The 17,368-nt window shown below is 37.5% G+C and overlaps 1 protein-coding gene across 2 annotated transcripts in view; it reads right to left on the bottom strand.

The window, feature by feature from the left end:
* Positions 1 to 2,709: 2,709 nt before the first annotated feature.
* The window catches only part of TMTC2 (transmembrane and tetratricopeptide repeat containing 2), a 421,611-nt gene continuing 406,952 nt past the window's right edge, over positions 2,710 to 17,368 (bottom strand). The window contains exons 12-14 of one of the 2 annotated variants that reach the window (XR_824533.1): positions 5,592 to 6,061; positions 3,288 to 3,372; positions 2,710 to 3,176 (exon numbers count right to left, since the gene is read on the bottom strand). Coding sequence is in view for 1 of the 2 variants with exons in the window: in XM_010832028.1 (XP_010830330.1) it covers positions 5,882 to 6,061 (180 nt within the window). In the remaining variant the exon portion in view is untranslated. Of the gene's footprint in view, positions 3,177 to 3,287; positions 3,373 to 3,404; positions 6,062 to 17,368 lie in introns of those variants that run through there. The other variant, XM_010832028.1, reaches the window with a different exon arrangement.

Genomic DNA, 17,368 nt, shown 5'->3' with positions numbered 1-17,368 from the left:
TAGATCAGAATTGATGGACAGTTCCAGCAGAAACTTCCAATGGGTTGAACATTTTTCCAGCCTCTTCACTGGTTGTGCTATCCAGGCTCTTCTTTGTTCAACTTTTTCTCCCCTACAATCCAGTGGCTCAATCTTGGCAGCTTATTAAGCCACCAAAAAGGACAGTCTCAAACTCTTCCACTTAAATTCTCTTCCCTCTGCAGCAGAAACTTAATTATTACTAATGGCAATTAACTGTTCATTCTCCACATGCCCATCCTTTCTCTTTCCAAAAACAGAAAGGCTTTGGCTTTCTCAAAAAGGTAGATTGATGTTCAAATAGAGACACATGGTGGTTAATGTATAACCAATAATAATGATTAATTTGTAGTTGCCAAAAGCATTGTTGATATCAGATATACTGTGTTCAGAAAAGATGACATAGTTTTGGTCTTGTTTCATTGGTGAACTATAGCAAAGTCTTAAGATCCTAAGCCAGGCCAAATTCCCTACTTAATTCTTTTTTTTTTTTTTTGGTAAAAACTGTCGTGTTCAGAAGACCCTGATTCTCTACTTCTGATTATGGAGGAAAGCACAGCCCTATTTTGCTGAGAGACATGGGTATAGCACAGTCAGGAGTGTGCTATAAGGAAATCTTGAGCTGTTGCTGAGTAGAACACAAAATACAGCAGACAAAGGTGAAAATTTGACAGATGAAACTTCAATTATCTTGTTAAAACTGTTATATAACTTGATTATACATTGCCTTATTCCTCGACTATAGGATAAAACTTAGCTGTAAAGGATTTTATGTTATGCATAAACCCCCTATGGATGTATGAGGTTACGTTCCAGCTTTACAGTTAAGGAAAGCAGGGCTCAGAGGTATGAAATAACCAGTCCATGTCCCAAAGCTAGCAGGCAGCAAGCCTGTCCCTGCCCTGTGCTCACATGTCCTGTGTCATGAGAGAAGTCCGGCAGTGAACCCGAGTCTGGAGGTGTTTCCTCCACCTGCTCTGGTACTTCTTTAGCTATTCCATATTCCACAAATCACATTCTCTACTTCTCCTACAACAGATGATCATCAAGATTAAAGGAGGTTACTATGAATGTTTACATCCCACCAAAATTCACATGGTGAAAACCTAATGCCCACAGGTGATGGTATTAGGACGTGACTAGGTCATGAGGATAGATCCCCCAGGAATGGAACTAATACCTTTATAAAAGAGACTCAGGGATCTCTCTCACCCCTTCCACCATGGGAGGAGACATGAGAAGTCCACAACCTTCAAGAGGGCTCTCACCTACCATGCTGGCACTCTAATAATAGACTTTCAGCTTTAGCACTGTGAGAAATAGATTTCTATTGTTTATAACAATGGTCCCCATCCCTTTTGGTATGGGGGACCGGTTTTATGGAAGACAATTTTTCCATGGACCAAGAGTGTAAGGCCCACAAGTTAAGTGATTTAACCAAGTTTCCAAAATTAGTGGCAGTTATACAACAGCTATAGAAATGTCAGATATTAAGAGGTCTTAGGATATGAAAACATTGCACAATTGGTTCTATTTTAAGATAAAAGGAGTTATAACGTGACTTGAGTACACTCTGAAACCAGTGAAGGCCATGTCTTTCTTTTCTGACATTGTTTTTCTAGGCTGGCACATTGTGTCAAGAAGAAGAACATAAAATAGACCGTAAATAAAAATTACATTTATCATTTGCTCATCATCAACATGATATTTTTGAAAATAACTTTTTATAAAGTTGAGATTTGGGGATCAAGTGACTTTTTATTTGATATTTTCATCCTAGTGATCACAGTTTTCCCAGAGTACATGTTTCCAGTACTAAGAAAGAAAAGGCATCTAAAGCTTGGTTATTCTCTTACATGGGAAAAACTGGGTTCCCATAGATAATTTAAGAATTGTAAAGCACTTCCTTAGAAGTCCTTTGGCCAAGCACAGTGGCCAAGTCTCTGTGCTTCCAAAGCAGGGGGGCGAGATTCAATCCCTGGTCAGGGAACTAGAGCCCACACACTGCAACTAAGAGTTGCATGCCACAATTAGAGAGTCTACATGCCACAACTAGAGTCCACATGTCACAACTAGAGTCCACATGATACAACTAGAGAGTCCACATGTCACAACTAGAGAGTCCACATGTCACAACTAGAGAGTCCACATGTCACAACTAGAGAGTCCACATGTCACAACTAGAGGTCCACATGTCACAACTACAGAGTCCACATATCACAACTAGAGAGTCCACATGTCACAACTAGAGAGTCCACATGCCACAACCAGAGAGTCCACATGTCACAACTAGAGAGTCCACATGTCACAACTAGAGAGTCCACATGTCACAACTAGAGAGTCCACATGTCACAACTACAGAGTCCACATGTCACAACTAGAGAGTCCACATGCCACAACTAGAGAGTCCACATGCCACAACTAGAGAGTCCACATGTCACAACTACAGAGTCCACATATCACAACTAGAGAGTCCACATGCCACAACTAGAGGGTTCACATGCTGCAACTGAAGATCCAGCATGCTGCAATGAAGCTTTAAGTACCTACATGCCATGATTAGGGCCTGGCACAGCCAAATAAATAAAAGATATATATTTTAAAAGAATTATAATCATTTCATTTCTATGTATTTTTCACTTAATTTAAATATTATTTTCAATACCATAGAATTTGCTCCTGACTATTTAAGACTCAACTTAGTTTAATGAAGGGATATTGCTAGAAAACTTGGCTTCAGCATTGGAATTGCCACATGCTGCAAGGGGAGAAGAAGATGAAATGACAGTGCAATTAGACTAACTCTGCTATATTTAGTTTAGCAGTAGAGTAATGTGTGCATGTACCAGGGCTTTAACCTTCTAGTTAATGTGATTTTGGATGGTCTTCCTACAGGATGCAATCAGAGAGGACTCTAAATTGGCTTTCATTCCCTCTGCCACTTCGCCACACATTGACCTTTTGTTATTGTTATTCCATAGAAATTTGAGATATATTTCTCTTTGGAGTACTGCTGTAATTTGAAGTTTCTTATCCATTTGAAATTTCTGTGAAGTTTTCTCCCAAGTTTTCTAAAACATTTCTCCAACTTCTTGCAACTGCTCTGATGTTATTGCGTTGGTTCATTGTCGGCTTCCGAAGAGTGCAGAGAAGAGCTTCTGTTTAGCAAGAAAATTTTGGAACAAATGAGAAAGTTCCAAATTAGTGACACAACTTGCTTGAGGTTATTAAAAAACAAACAAACCTAAAGGAATCTACAAAATTAATACCTAAAATGGTGTTTGTGAAAAGTTTCCAGAGATTCCCACATTTCTCCTAGGTCTGTTAAAATCCAAGAGAATGTAAGTGTTACACCTGTAGAAGATTTTTAAAAAGGCTTATAAACATATTTGTTATCAATGCTTTATTGTTGAAAACAAAATCAAAATTCTCTGGCACATAAAACAATTATTTCTACAAAAGGAAAGCCTACAAAACTTGATAATTTATACAAATAACAGTTTCTCAAAAAAATAAAATTTTAATTTAGTAAACTTGTCTTGTGCTCTATAGTTTTAGCACTGTCTGCAATAATCCACCATAAATCCCTGAGCGGAGACATTTTTTTGACCATGTTCTGTAGACCTCCCCAAACCCTCCCCCCGAAGTTGGTCAGTTACTAAGTCCAGCCCTGTGGTGAAAGGTGTCAGGGACATTTAGTTATTAATGATCCATGCATTTTATGACACAGGTCCAATTATTATGCTACTTGGGAACTGGGTCAACATGAAGTGCCTCTACTGTGCAATCAGTGAAACTATCAAGAACCAAGTGTGTGAAAGGAAGAATAACAATTTAAAGACACAAAATGTTAAGACAAGGAAGCCATCATACGTCAATAACTATTTAAATAAATAAAAATGTTAGACACTGAATTCACCTCTATATCCTTATATTAAATTCCTCTTTTTCTTTTTTCTTTGCAATTACCAATGCACTAGAAGATGAAAAATATACCTCAACCCATGCTTTTGGTTTGACCATGGGTTTGTTGTTGTTAAACATTAAATATCATTCTGAAAACACAGTGATTTAGTTATAATTTAACTTTTGGCCCTTCAATGAAATGCTTACCAATAAAATGTTACATATTTGGAGGGCCTTCTTTTTATGCCATTAACAAATCTCTCCCACTACATTATCTTTCTCACCAACACACTAATGCCATAGAAGCACGACTTTAAATTCTTTACCCCACCATATTCAGATATGCAGCAAAACATATAAAATATGAAGAAACATATTAAGATCTATTTGCACATGTAGCTTCCCTTCAATGGGGACGCTGACCATATACACGTGGAGTATGAAAGGACAAAAAAAAAAGCTAACTTTAAGTTGCAAAGAACTGGTTTAATGAATCAAGTTTTGTTATTTTGCTATGGCAGAATAATAAATAAATAAATATGTAGAGTACTGTATAGCTACCTCCTCTAGGAAGAAGTAGAGAGTGGATTGCTGTTTTTACAAAGTTAATTTTTAGTAGCAAAGTTTGACTGCAAGTCAGAAAATGTTCAATAAATGTTTCTACTTCATTTATAGTCTTTTACTTGTGAAATGATCACTGAAGTGGTTACTAATAGGCAATGAAATAAAATGCCAAATTTGCTAGTGAAAAATAGTTTTCAACAGTGAAAAGCACTTGGCAGGAAACCTAGAAACACGTGGACTAACGCTATAGTCTACTGCAGCTTAAAATAAGATATTTTTTTATGTCTTTTGGGAAGAACAAGTATGATTAAAAATAATTTCTCAAAAACTTATCAGCACTGCTGTTTGGGTACCTATTAGAAAGTGATTAACATTTCATACCAATTGTTTCCAAAATATAAAATTGTCGGTAACACTGTCACACAGACTTGATTTTTAACCCAGCAACATCTGGAAGGCACAAAGCCTCCTGCCTTTTGGACTAGCTGCTGGTTAGGTATTGGAACTAGAACACTTTTTAAAGTTCCTCTTGATTTACTTCCTTATATAAGCATAGGCATTAACTAGGAATAGCCATTTTACAAGGCAATTTCAAAAGCCTAAGAATTAAAACAATGAATTCTCCTAGGCAGTTTTGGGAAAAGTTGGTGACGTCAAAGTGAAAAATGCCTGCCTGGCACACATGGGCCTCTCCCCTCCCCTCCGAGGACGTCAGTGAGAAACATGCTTTGCTTTCTCCTGCACATCCATTACACAACACGAAAAGCAAAGGATGTCCACACGATGGTGACGTCTGAATCATAAAACGTTATGTGCACCAGTCAGGAAACAAATATTGACTCTGACAGGTCCTGACACAGTATTAGAAAAGTTTTCTAGGTTTTGGAAACTGATAAGTAGGCTGTCCCAAAGAGGGAAGGCAGCAACGTTAAGACAAATGGCCAGCTCACCAGAATTCACACCACACTTGAATCACCGCCCATGAACTTGACCTTAATGGTTTACCACGGCTGAAAAGACACCCTTGACTTTCTCTCACAGTGTTTAAGGAACAGTATAATTTCTAAATTAGCTTTCATAAATGAACCACATTTGAAACTTACACCTCTTCCCCCTTTTAGAATGCCAAAAGATCCTGTTAAGTGCTTGGGTTTACAGTTTTATGGGTAATGATTATATCCTTCAGGAAGTTTCCAACATTCCCCCCATTTTTGGTGTCGATGGCTGTGTCCATAGCAAAGTGGATACTCCCAGAAGTGGTGGTGGCCTCAGGGACCTCTGCCCCTGGTCTCCAAGTCCGAACTAGCTCTTGTCATAGCACTGCTGGGAAGCTCTGCTCCTTCATGAGTCCGGGTTTCACGTATGGAGGAGGGTGCGGTCCGGCCTTCCCGTGTCAGGTCTTGGAAGTCTTTAGGCCTTGCTTTTCCATGATGTTCCAGAGCTTTCGGAGATTGGACTGTGTGATGATGTCATCCGGCTTGAGCTGTAGTGCCCGCAGGTAGTTGGCCTCAGCCTTCTGGAGCCGGCCATTGAGATGCAGGATGGCTCCCAAGTTCATCAGAGCAGCCGGATACTGGAACCAGAGAGAGGAAGGAAAACGATTAACAGACCGTGGTAAGCTTTCCTTCATGGAAGACAAAAATCTTCATCCACTTATGCAAATGATTCCCTTATGTCTGGAGGCATTTTATGGAAGCAATTTAGCAATGTATACCAATAGATAAGGATACCAGGAAGAAAAAAAAAAGCTTTCAAACAGCCGCTGTGTACTTTGTGCTTTAAAAAGAGCAGGCAGTAAGGGAAATAGTTGTTCCTTTAATGAGAAAGTATAGGTTACATATGAAGACCTAGTAACCTACTCAGACTGTCCTTTCATGAGAAAAAAAGTTAAAAGGGATACAATTTTAGATGGAAAGAATTGAACTTCTTTTCAACTCAATGCCAAGGGGGAAAAAAAAAAAAAAGGAACTAAGTGGGAAAAGGTGACAAACAGTGCCTTTACTGAGGTTTTTAAGGTGAAAACCTTGAAAAAAATTCAAATGCAACCACTAAAATCCTTTCTACATTTAACTCAAGTAGTTTAATGAGATAAAGTTTTTACCTTTTAAACTTACGATGGTCAATGTTTACAATAAACATAGCAACAGAGTATGTAGCATGACTTCCCAGGTGGTACTAGTGGTAAAGAACTCACCCGCCAATGCAGGAGACCTAAGAGACGTGGGTTCGATCCCTGGGTTGGGAAGATCCCCTGGAGGAGGACATGGCAGCCCACTCCAGTACTCTTGCCTGGAGAATCCCCATGGACAGAGGAGTCTGGCGGGCTACAGTCCATAGGGTCACAAAGAACTGGACACGGCTGAAGTGACTTAGCATGTACAGTAGTAGTACTAGTTTAATATAATGGTTCCCATACCCAAATTCTCAAACATTAGTTAACAATAAATAACAAGACCCTCCCAAAGGGGGGGCGGGGAATACTTTGCTTGCTTTCTATGAGTAAGTGCTCTTCTGTTCTTGTCTTGTTCCTAGAACTTTCTGGTTAACAAAGTACAGTTAGTATCTTGGCAGTTACATAAATGAATACTTCAAACATCAGATAAAACTAAAATTGTTTATGCTAAGATTATGTTTTCATTTTACAGCTGGTGTCAACTATTAATTGTCCTGGCAACTCTATGATGTAGCCTAAAATAATCACAATTATTTTTACAATTTAGTGTTTTCACAATGCAAGCATTTTTTTCAGCTGAATTCATATGACTCTACTCTTTACTGTAAATACAATTACTTCTAAATCAAAAACTATGCTGGGGGGGTGAGGTATGGTCGAATAGCTCAGAGTAAATCAACTGGGAAAAGATGATCAGACTTGGATTTGAAGAGATCTGAATTTGAATTCTTGCTTAACCACCCGCTGTGACCTTGGTGAGGTCCCCTAATATATCTGTGCCCCAATTCTTCCATTTATGAAATACTGAAATAACATCAGTTTTTTGCATATTGTTAGAAAGATAAAGTGAAAAAATAAATGTAGCATAGTACATGCACATAATAAACACTCTACAAATGTCAAGTCCACCTTTTCTTGTCTCATTTTGCTTGAGGTCTAACACATGCATGTTTATGATTTTTATGCTGTTACACATATTTTATAATTTTTACTTCAATGGCTGTCTCACATATCTCTGGATGTATACCAAAGTTCTCTTAAGTCAACTTCTGGGCACTATTTTCCAACTTTTCTGTATCCTTTTTCCTTTCCAAAAACAATGTTGCAAATATAAACTATTCCTGACCTTCAAAAACCTTTTGGTTAGGATGACTCCACACTTATCAAGAAAAATACAGATGGTCAACTTCTAATTTTAAACACCAAGCCAAATAAACATAGCTCTAAATTACATGTGCAGTGAATAGCTCCGCATCGGGAACCTAAAATACCACCACCTACTCTGTCTTCCTCAAAGAACTTTATCACACCACACATTATTATACTGAGTTTCTTGATGCTGCAACACAGTTCTGAATTATGTTCACTCCCAGAGCTTAGCACAACTGTCAGTAAACAGCTCCTAAATTGATGGTGAAGCATGTTCACAGCCTGGCTTACCGGATATGCAAAGTAGATAAAATGTTCAGACCTCCTCCTATCCAGAGTGGGAAGAAAGGAAAGGGGGAGGGAGAACCATGGTTGGAGGCAATTCCTAACTAACCAGAAATAGAAAAGGCGCAGTGATGGGGCTGTGAGAAACCAGATGTCTCTGTGGAGCGGTGGTTATTTCTTGAACCACTTTATTATCAGAGTCTGTACCTAACTATAATTGCAACTCAAGGGGATTATTAAAAACACTCAGAGGTTACAGAGTCACATTGCCTAGGTTCCAATGCCAATTCCGCCCCTGAAGCTGAGTGAGCATGGAGATTTCAGTTTCTTCTGGAAATGGGGTAACAGAACCTGCTTCATAGGCCTGTTGATATTATATGATCGTGTAAAAGTGTCAGTTTCTCTTTTCTGTCTACTCATCATCTCAAACATACAAAACAGAATCTGTCAATGTGCCTGAATGACCACTGAGTCCAAACACTGAAGATTTGTGAACTGGCTCTGCCTATACTAGGTTTGAAGACTTTCTTAGGTTAAACCTGGAAAAGCCAGCTGGGAACACAGCTGGTGAAGTACATACTAGGTCACATAAACAGACTCTATTATTGTTACTAAATTGTGGCCTTGGGTCCTTCTCAGACTACTTCAAAGTAACCTTTCTGCTATCATGTGATAAAAAAAATCAATATTTTCTAAGAAAACACAACTAGGAAGTTAAATCTGTTATCAAAATAAGTTTGGAATGTTAATTTATAATGATGTTTTGAAATGATTATAATTTTGCATTATCCATGCTAATACTCATTAAGCAAAAGTAATAAAAAATTGACATTATGAAGTTAATGTGGGATAATCAATCTCTTGAAAGCTCATTTATACTCATTGTGTTCTCTAAAGAATAAAAATCCAAATAAACTAAAAATGTGCATACTTAAGAATATCATTGAATATTGTTAGGCAGTTATATATTTCTACGTTCAGATGAGACATTTTGGTTTAAATATGTCTACTTTAATAGAGTTTTTAAAAGTTCTCAAAAAATTTTAAAATTCTATGGACACATATAATGCTTAAAGCATCACCACAGCTTCTTACTTGAGTAAATAGAAACTGATGAAATTTACATACTGGTGTGCTCACTTGTGACATGAGCATCACTGCTTTAGGTAACTGCTTTAACAGTCAACCATCATTTTGATAAACAGGTTCATGTTTTTGTTAAAAATGTATGAATAAAAGTATATATAGATGACTTTCTTCTTACACAGTTGTTTTCTCTCTTCAAAGACAAGAGCTTTACCTTTCAGGCCTGTTATATGTCCCTTCCACAGCGCTGACTAGGGCAGCTAAGTGGATGTCCACTGGACTGAATGCTTTCAGGCCTTCTAGCCTTGCGACAAAAAGCACCGGCATTACCTGGGAGCTTGACAGAAACTCAGGGTTTCAGGTGGCACATACTGAGTCAGAATCTAAATTTCAACAAGATCTCCCTGATGCTTTGTATGCTTATTAAAATTGGAGAAGTATGGTTCTAGAGATCATTTCCAGATTCTAGATTATGTCCTTTTAGGTCTTCTGAGATGAAGTTTCCTATAAAAGGATGAAGTTCCTATAGAACAAAGTATGTCAGATCATATTTCTATCCTTTCATAAAGTAGGATTCTTCTCTTGGCCCTGTAATTATTTTAGGGATTAAATGTTCCAAAGAGACTTTATTAACAGAAGCCATAAACGACTAAATATTGTTAGACAGGAGAGGGAATGAGAAGAATTTTCATAGCCAAAGAAGAGCAAGTTAGTTTCTAACCACTTTTAAAGACTACCTCACTGTATAAATGAAAGGCAAGAAGTCCAGGTGACTGGCCGTCTGATTACACAGTGCTGTCACTGCTCTCCGCCAGCTGTGACTCACGGGCTGGGGAACAGAAACCCAACCACAACTGCTGATGTCTTCCCTCACACACATCCTCCTTTATTAAAGACAGCCGATGAAATGTTCAGGATGTTAACCAAGGCAGTCAGGCAGCTTGCAACTCAGGAACATTGGGCTTGTACTCATCACAGCAAATGACACCAGCTCCTACTTCACAGACTAGAAAGGAGAACCAGATCTTTCTTGTTTCCTTGAAAAGGACAGATGCTTTACATCAAAGGGGTTGACTAGGAGCCATACTGAGGCAACAAATGACGTCTTTTCCAAGTCTCTAGGGAATTATGCTTTTATTGTTACTTTACTGTGGTCTTTGGCTTACTTCTTGAGCACTGGAGAAAATAAGCAAAATTAAAATAATAGATGTATACTGGGGTGGGGTAGAGCAAATGCAGTTATGAAAGTCTGATTCTAATCTAATGCCCTAGAGGCTCCCAAGGAACCCAGCTGTACTCACAGGGTATCCTGATCACACAGGGTTGGAAAACAAAGTCATCTTCCTTGCCTTGCCTATTACATACTCTTGGAAAGTTATCTATGGAGAAGGGATAGTGAGATCACAAGGGGATTTAGGACTGGAAATTCATCTTTCTACTGGGAACAGAATTGAAATATAGAATTTTAAACAGAGGACACTCTTTTCCTAGAAAAAAGAAAAAGAAGGACTTGGTTGAAATGTTCTAGAGTTGAAAAGCCACACAGTAACTGGTCTCTCTGCACGCCATTAGTCCCTGAGACCACTTCCTTTTTATGAAAATAAATCAATAGGCAAGAGAAGCTATGAAAAAGATGAAGCCAGAGATAACAGTCTAGTTTTATATATCTATTTTCACTACAAGTGTTGCCAAAATTATCCATATAGTTGTATGTTTACTGAAATAAATTTTAAGAAAGACTGTCTCAAGTTAGCCTTACCTAGCTATCACTCAGTTAATACATTACACATTTTGGGAATGTTTTCAAGATAACCACCTTTAACCTCCTTTCTGAATTTGCAAACTTAAATGAGTTTACACAGTCTGAAGTTTTTAATGGCTTATTACTCTTTTTTCCAGTAGTTATACGTGATAACTTAATGAAGGTTGCCTACTGCTGTTGAACTGGATTCAGCTGAAATTCCTTACCCAATTTAATTTACTGAAGCAGTAACTGTATCATGATGCTTAAAAATTAATGGTATAAACTTTTAAGAAACATAGTCATGAAAAAAGTATTTTTGTATACATCAAAGGATCTCTTTATATTTACTGTGCCTTGTACATGGCAAATATTTAATAAATAACTACGGAATTAAAGTTTTTAAGATCATTAGGCTTGTGGAAGAAAAAGTATAACATGGACTGAGACAAAAGTAGACGTCTTATTCCCCTCAGTTCCAACTCAATCCTTCTTGGTCCCATCGGCATGCTTAATGGTCTAATGCCAAGCTAGAAACCTAAATACCCTTCATTCACTGCATTCTTCCACATACACACATATATACATTCATCTAATTGTCTTTTGGCAACTTCATCCTCAAATCTCCCTTACACTCTCTTTTAATCATACCATTTTCCTTTTTACCAACTTGATTTAAGCGATGATCACTTTTTCAGATTGTTTAAATACAATTATTTTGACAGAAAAGAAGAATAAATTAATGGGTAGCTGAAAAGACCAATGGGTAAAAGATTAAATGAATGAACACAAAGGTAAAGCCATATGCAGAGTTTTTTCTTTATTATGAATATTTTAGAGCATACAAAATTTCAGAGAATACTATAAAAACTGTTACTTGCCTAGCAAATAAAACTTTATAAAGACAACTGAAGCCCCCAAATATCTTTCACTGAACTCTCCCCTTCCTCTGAATAAAACCACTATCCTGAAGTTGGTATGTATTGTTCCAATGTATGTTTCACAGTTTTATTTTTTGTGTGTCCATAGCAAATGTATGACCTTGTATATAAGTTTTAACTTTATACATTTGTCATTATCCATCATGGATAATGATGCCAACCATGCTTAGCCAACCTGCCAAGCACTCACTTGGAACTTGAAATTTCTGCTTTTCATTTTGTTTATCTTTGTTGATATGTGTGAGGTTTAGCTCTTTCACATAAATTCTGTTGAATGACTACCCATTTTCTGAAGGATGGGCATATAGACTCTTTTAAAGGATGCTGCCACTATAATTCAAAAAGCTACATGCATCCCTATGTTCACAGCAGCAGTATTCACAATAGTCAAGACATGGAAACAAACTAAATGCCCAACAGATGAATGAATAAAGAAGATGTGCTACATACATACAATGGAACACTTCTCAGCCGTAAGAGAAGAACGAAGTAATGCCATTTGCAGCAACATGGCTGCAACTAGGATTATCATACTAAGTGAAGCAAGAAAGAGAGAGACAAATATTATATGATCACTTGTATGTGGAATTTAATATAAGACACAAATGAACCTGCCTATGAAACAGAAACAGACCCACAGACATAAAAAAAAAACAGACTTATGGTTGCCAAGAAGGGCGAGGGGTAAGGAAGCAATGGATTGGGGGATTTGGGTTAGCGGATGCAAACTATTACATACAGAATGGATAAACAACAGGGTCCTACCACACAGCACAGGGAATTATATTTGATATCCTGTGATAAACCATAATAAAAAAGAATATAAAAAGAATGTGTATATATATGAATAACTGAATCACTTTGCTGTAGAGCAAGGGTTTATATAACACTGTAAATCAGCTATACTCCAATTAAAAAAAAAACCTCTCATCTTAAAAAAAGAGGCTGCCATCAATATTCTTGTGACTATCTCTACATGAACTTATGGGAGAGTTTCTAAGAGTGGAATTGCTGGACATGGGGGATCTTCAACTTTGCCAGATGTCACCAAATTACTCTTCTGTGTGGTTGTAGCAAAATGCTTTAGCATCAAGAGCCTTTATTTCATATCCTTAATAACAGTTGGTACTGTCTAGTTTTTAAATTTTGCAAATCGAGAGTTTGCAAATCTTTTTTAAATTTTGCAAGTCTTTCTGCCAGGTGCTATTTGGACCATCCATTTCTCATCAAACTCCTCTTCTGACAAAGCTCTTCTTCCACTCTATTTCTGACAAACTTCTGATCATTTAAAAAATGACCATATTCATATATTACTCCTCTGTTTCCATAGTACTGTCTACATACATTAATTGCAACACTTACCACAATGAAGGACATCTACTTATTGTGTCTACCTTCTATGCTGGAGGGTAAGAGAGTGAATTTACTTTAACTGTTTTTATAGTGCTACTGCCAAGCTCTGGCATGTGAAAGAAGCTCTCGAAGAATGCTTTCTGAAGGAAGAAAATTTGTATGGTTTAGCAAAAAGAGGTGACCTAGGAGAGGTAAATTCTAGTCTAATCTCAGAGTAGTTTAACAAACATTTATTAAACACTTACTATATGTCAAGGTTGCTGCCAGATACTCAAAGTGATGAAAAAGAACAATATATAGTTTCAGTCTGCATGTGGCCTGAGATAACTTTAATTGCACACTTGGCATTTGTTGCAAACTATTAGGAGGTGTACATTCTATTACATATCATTTATGCTCCTGAAATTTATGAGGTAGACGAAACTGATATCCATGCATCATTTTGAGAACTATAAGGGACTGAACAGAAGAAGGCTTCACTGCTCTCAAGGAGTTGCAATCCAGGGCTTGACTACATATTCTTCTATGCCAACGGAGAATCAGACACTTCTAACAGAGATATGAAGACAGAGCTATGGGGTGAAAGGAGATTCCCTCCTCATGGGTGTGAGGCTCTTAGACAAGATAGTTGATCAGGTTGCTTCAAGTTCTTTATGCTTCCAAAATGAGAATGATATATAAACCTTTGAAATGAATGTGTCATATCAAAAGCAGTTTGTTACTTTTTAAAGCAAACTGCAGAGAGCAGAGACAGCACTGGAGAGAAGCCTGTATACAGCTGGGTTATACAGTTCAATTAGACTGGAGATTCAGATGTCAGTACAGACAGTCACGATGTTAAACCTTCTGAGATTAAACCAAAGTGGAAAGAAAACTGTTATTAAAAATGAAATATTAATACAATTAAACTATCTTTCACAAAATTTTAGGAACCAAAAACCCTACAACCAGTGCAATGCTCCCAACTCAGACATAATAGTTCTTTGAAAGTTATATTTTGGTTACAGATATATTTTGAATAAAGCATCTCTGAAAAAAGATTTACCAAAGTGTACAACCAGCAAGGGAAAACAACACAGGGAGTCTAGCAATGGCAAGGCAAATTCTGACAGATAATAGAAATGATTTATTCTGATTCTCAGTTTCAACACAGTATTTGTGTTTTAGAAACAGCTTTGAATAAAATAAAACAGATATAGGTGACAAGCAAGACACCACGCTGTATTGAGGGAGTAGTTTCAATTTGCCAGTGAGATATTTTATCCTGTGTGCTCAATCCTTCTCTCTTACATCTGTCCCATCACAGCGGGCATTACAAGACTGTTCATTTAACTTTTATGATGGGTGTGATTGCCACAATGTGGGGTGCTATTCATTTCTATGGCAATCAAAATGCCAACAGCTGTGGTTTGGGGGATAACAAACAGTGACTGTAACAGAATTACTTCAAAGGTAGTGGTGATCTCTTACAGATTTTAAAGTGCATCTACTAAAGTGCTAAGACCTCAGAAATTATTCTTCAAGGATGATTCTATTTCAAAGACAGGTTTTCCTGATGCCCTTAATTTCACAGGAAGTCTCTCACATGATCCAAATGGAAAATCTTGTTCCCAGGCTACCTAGGTCTCCCTCACTGCTTTTTTCCTAAATTTTACTTTTTTTTTTTTTTTTTTTACTTTTTAAATGGAATGATTCTTTAAATTCTATAATGCTTTGCTGTTCTCAAAAGTTTCACACACATTTCATATAATCCCATAATAACCCGTTTCTCCCCCATCTCTCACTCACAGCTTTTTAAATGCAATCAGCACACTGTTTATCTTGATTCGCAGCAAGCACGTAGCTCATCATGCGTGCCTACATGCTGAGTTGCTTCAGTTCTGTTGAACTCTGTACGACTCTATGGACTGTAGCCTGCCAGGCTTCTTTGTCCATGGGACTCTCCAGGCAGGTATCCTGGCGTGGGTTGCCATGCCCTCCTCCAGGGTATTTTCTTGTCCCAGGAATCAAACCTACGTCTCCTGTGGCTCCTGCATTGCAGGAGGATCCTTTACCACTGAGCCATGGGGGCAGCCCCACATAACTCATCATTTCAAAGAAACTACCAAATAAAAGTTCTATCTGTGTGAGAAAATATATGATGGCTTAAAGTACATGTAGATTAGAACAATGGAAATAAGAAGAACGTATTGAAGGTTAAAAACACTGAAGGAAAGAAGTTTAGAAAAAGATCTGTACACTAAGCAAACATTATATATCTCAAACACGAAGAGCTGCCTTCTCTTACTAATCTAGAGAGCTGCTACAAAAGTCCATAGCATCTTCTTCTCCTTTTCTTTGAACCAAATTTCTTGTCTGTTTCTAGTCCAAATATGATTTAAGCGATATAATTCACTCTACATTTGACTCGTTTCTTTTTAGCATGAAGGGGAGGTAGGAACATGTGCCTGCTTTCTCAATCATAGTCACATTACACAGAAGGATTTCCAGCTGTACAGGCCATCCAAATGTGTATGTGTGATGCATGAGTATGAATATATCTAATACAATGACTGCTCATTCCAAGGAGTTGAAACATGTGACTGGAATAATCATGTTGTTATTAAAACGTATTTTCAGAGATATGCTGGAAGCTGAGATTTGGACTTATACTACTTAAGAACTCAGCTGCCATGGAAGATGGAAACAGAGAGCTAATTCTTATTTTTCCCAGAGGGAGGAGGAGGGCTGGCTTTTTCTTTTTTTTTGCTTGTCAATTGATCTGATTAAAATAAGTACAATATAGCAAGAGGTATGACCACACTGACAGAATCAAAGTTATACTTGAATAAAGGCTTGACAGATGCCATGATAATCAAATTTAGGATATTACTTTTAACTAAAATACATTACTTTTCTAATTGACTTTGATGTTTGCCAATGAATAACTTTGATCTGATGGAGGTCAACTGAGAGACACTAGTTTGCATGTTGTGGAAATGATAGATTTGTTCCTATATGGGACTAATTGAAAATATTCATTTTTTTAATGGAAATGAGCATGTCAGAGACATTAAAACAGTGGATTAATGTGAAATTTGGGTTAGGCATACATTCTCTAAAGATGGATAACACACTTTTTCCCCTCTTATAAAGCAGATGGGGATCCAGGTGTGAATAAGCAGGATTAATGCCAAGGTGCCAGTGCCATTCAGAGCAATCATATTTCAACACGACATCAGAAGGCAGCAACTGTCCACCCACAGGATGAAGAGGAAGAAACACAGATCCCTGGGAGAATGCACCAGAAACTTCATGCACACAGCAAGTGGAGAGTTTTCCAAATGCTCTGAGTTAGGATGATCAGGTCAAATGTAACAAGCAGGAGCAAAGTAATTCCTCCAGAAACTATAAATCTTTCAAGGGAGTAAAAAGAAAATGTAAACATACTGTCTGCTGCATGGCATTCTATTTGCACTTTTCTAGGACCAAGACTCTGTTGATACATGCTTGGAAAAATAATGATGCAAGGTCTGCACACACCATTTCAGAAAATATTCCATCAGGACACACTGATCAAGGTGAAGCCATGCTGTACTCCAAGCCATTACACTTGCCAAAATGTCACACCTGCTGAAAATGTAAAAATAAACATGGCTTTTGTGTATCAACACTCATGGCAAATCAAGGGAGGCTAAATGGCAGAACTTTTGCAACTCACATAGTCTCACATTCACGCTCAAGATCTCTGAAATGATTCAGAAACCCTCAAGATTTGTGAAATGTTCACATTCAATTGCACACTTGGTCTTTATTTCTGAAATGTTCACATCTGAATGTTGTCACATTCAGACTGCTCCTTCTAACGTAAAGTCTGTAGAGTCAGCATATTAGAGGAAGACATTAAAGATTGGCTTGATGATATTTTTCTGCATAGTACTTTCAAAATTGTAAATAAAACAGATTTGGTATTGCAGACTGGTTCCAAATAGGAAAAGGAGTAAGTCAAGGCTGTATATTGTCACCCTGCTTATTTAACTTCTGTGCAGAGTACATCATGAGAAACGCTGGGCTGGAAGAAGCACAAGCTGGAATCAAGATTGCCGGCAGAAATATCAATAACCTCAGATATGCAGATGACACCACCCCTATGGCAGAAAGTGAAGAGGAACT

The sequence above is a fragment of the Bison bison genome, unplaced genomic scaffold, assembly GCF_000754665.1.
Source record: "Bison bison bison isolate TAMUID 2011002044 unplaced genomic scaffold, Bison_UMD1.0 scf7180017864535, whole genome shotgun sequence".
NCBI classification, from domain to species: domain Eukaryota; kingdom Metazoa; phylum Chordata; class Mammalia; order Artiodactyla; family Bovidae; genus Bison; species Bison bison.
The sequence above is the reverse complement of the archived record's forward strand: the minus strand, read 5'-3'. Positions and strand labels throughout refer to the sequence as shown.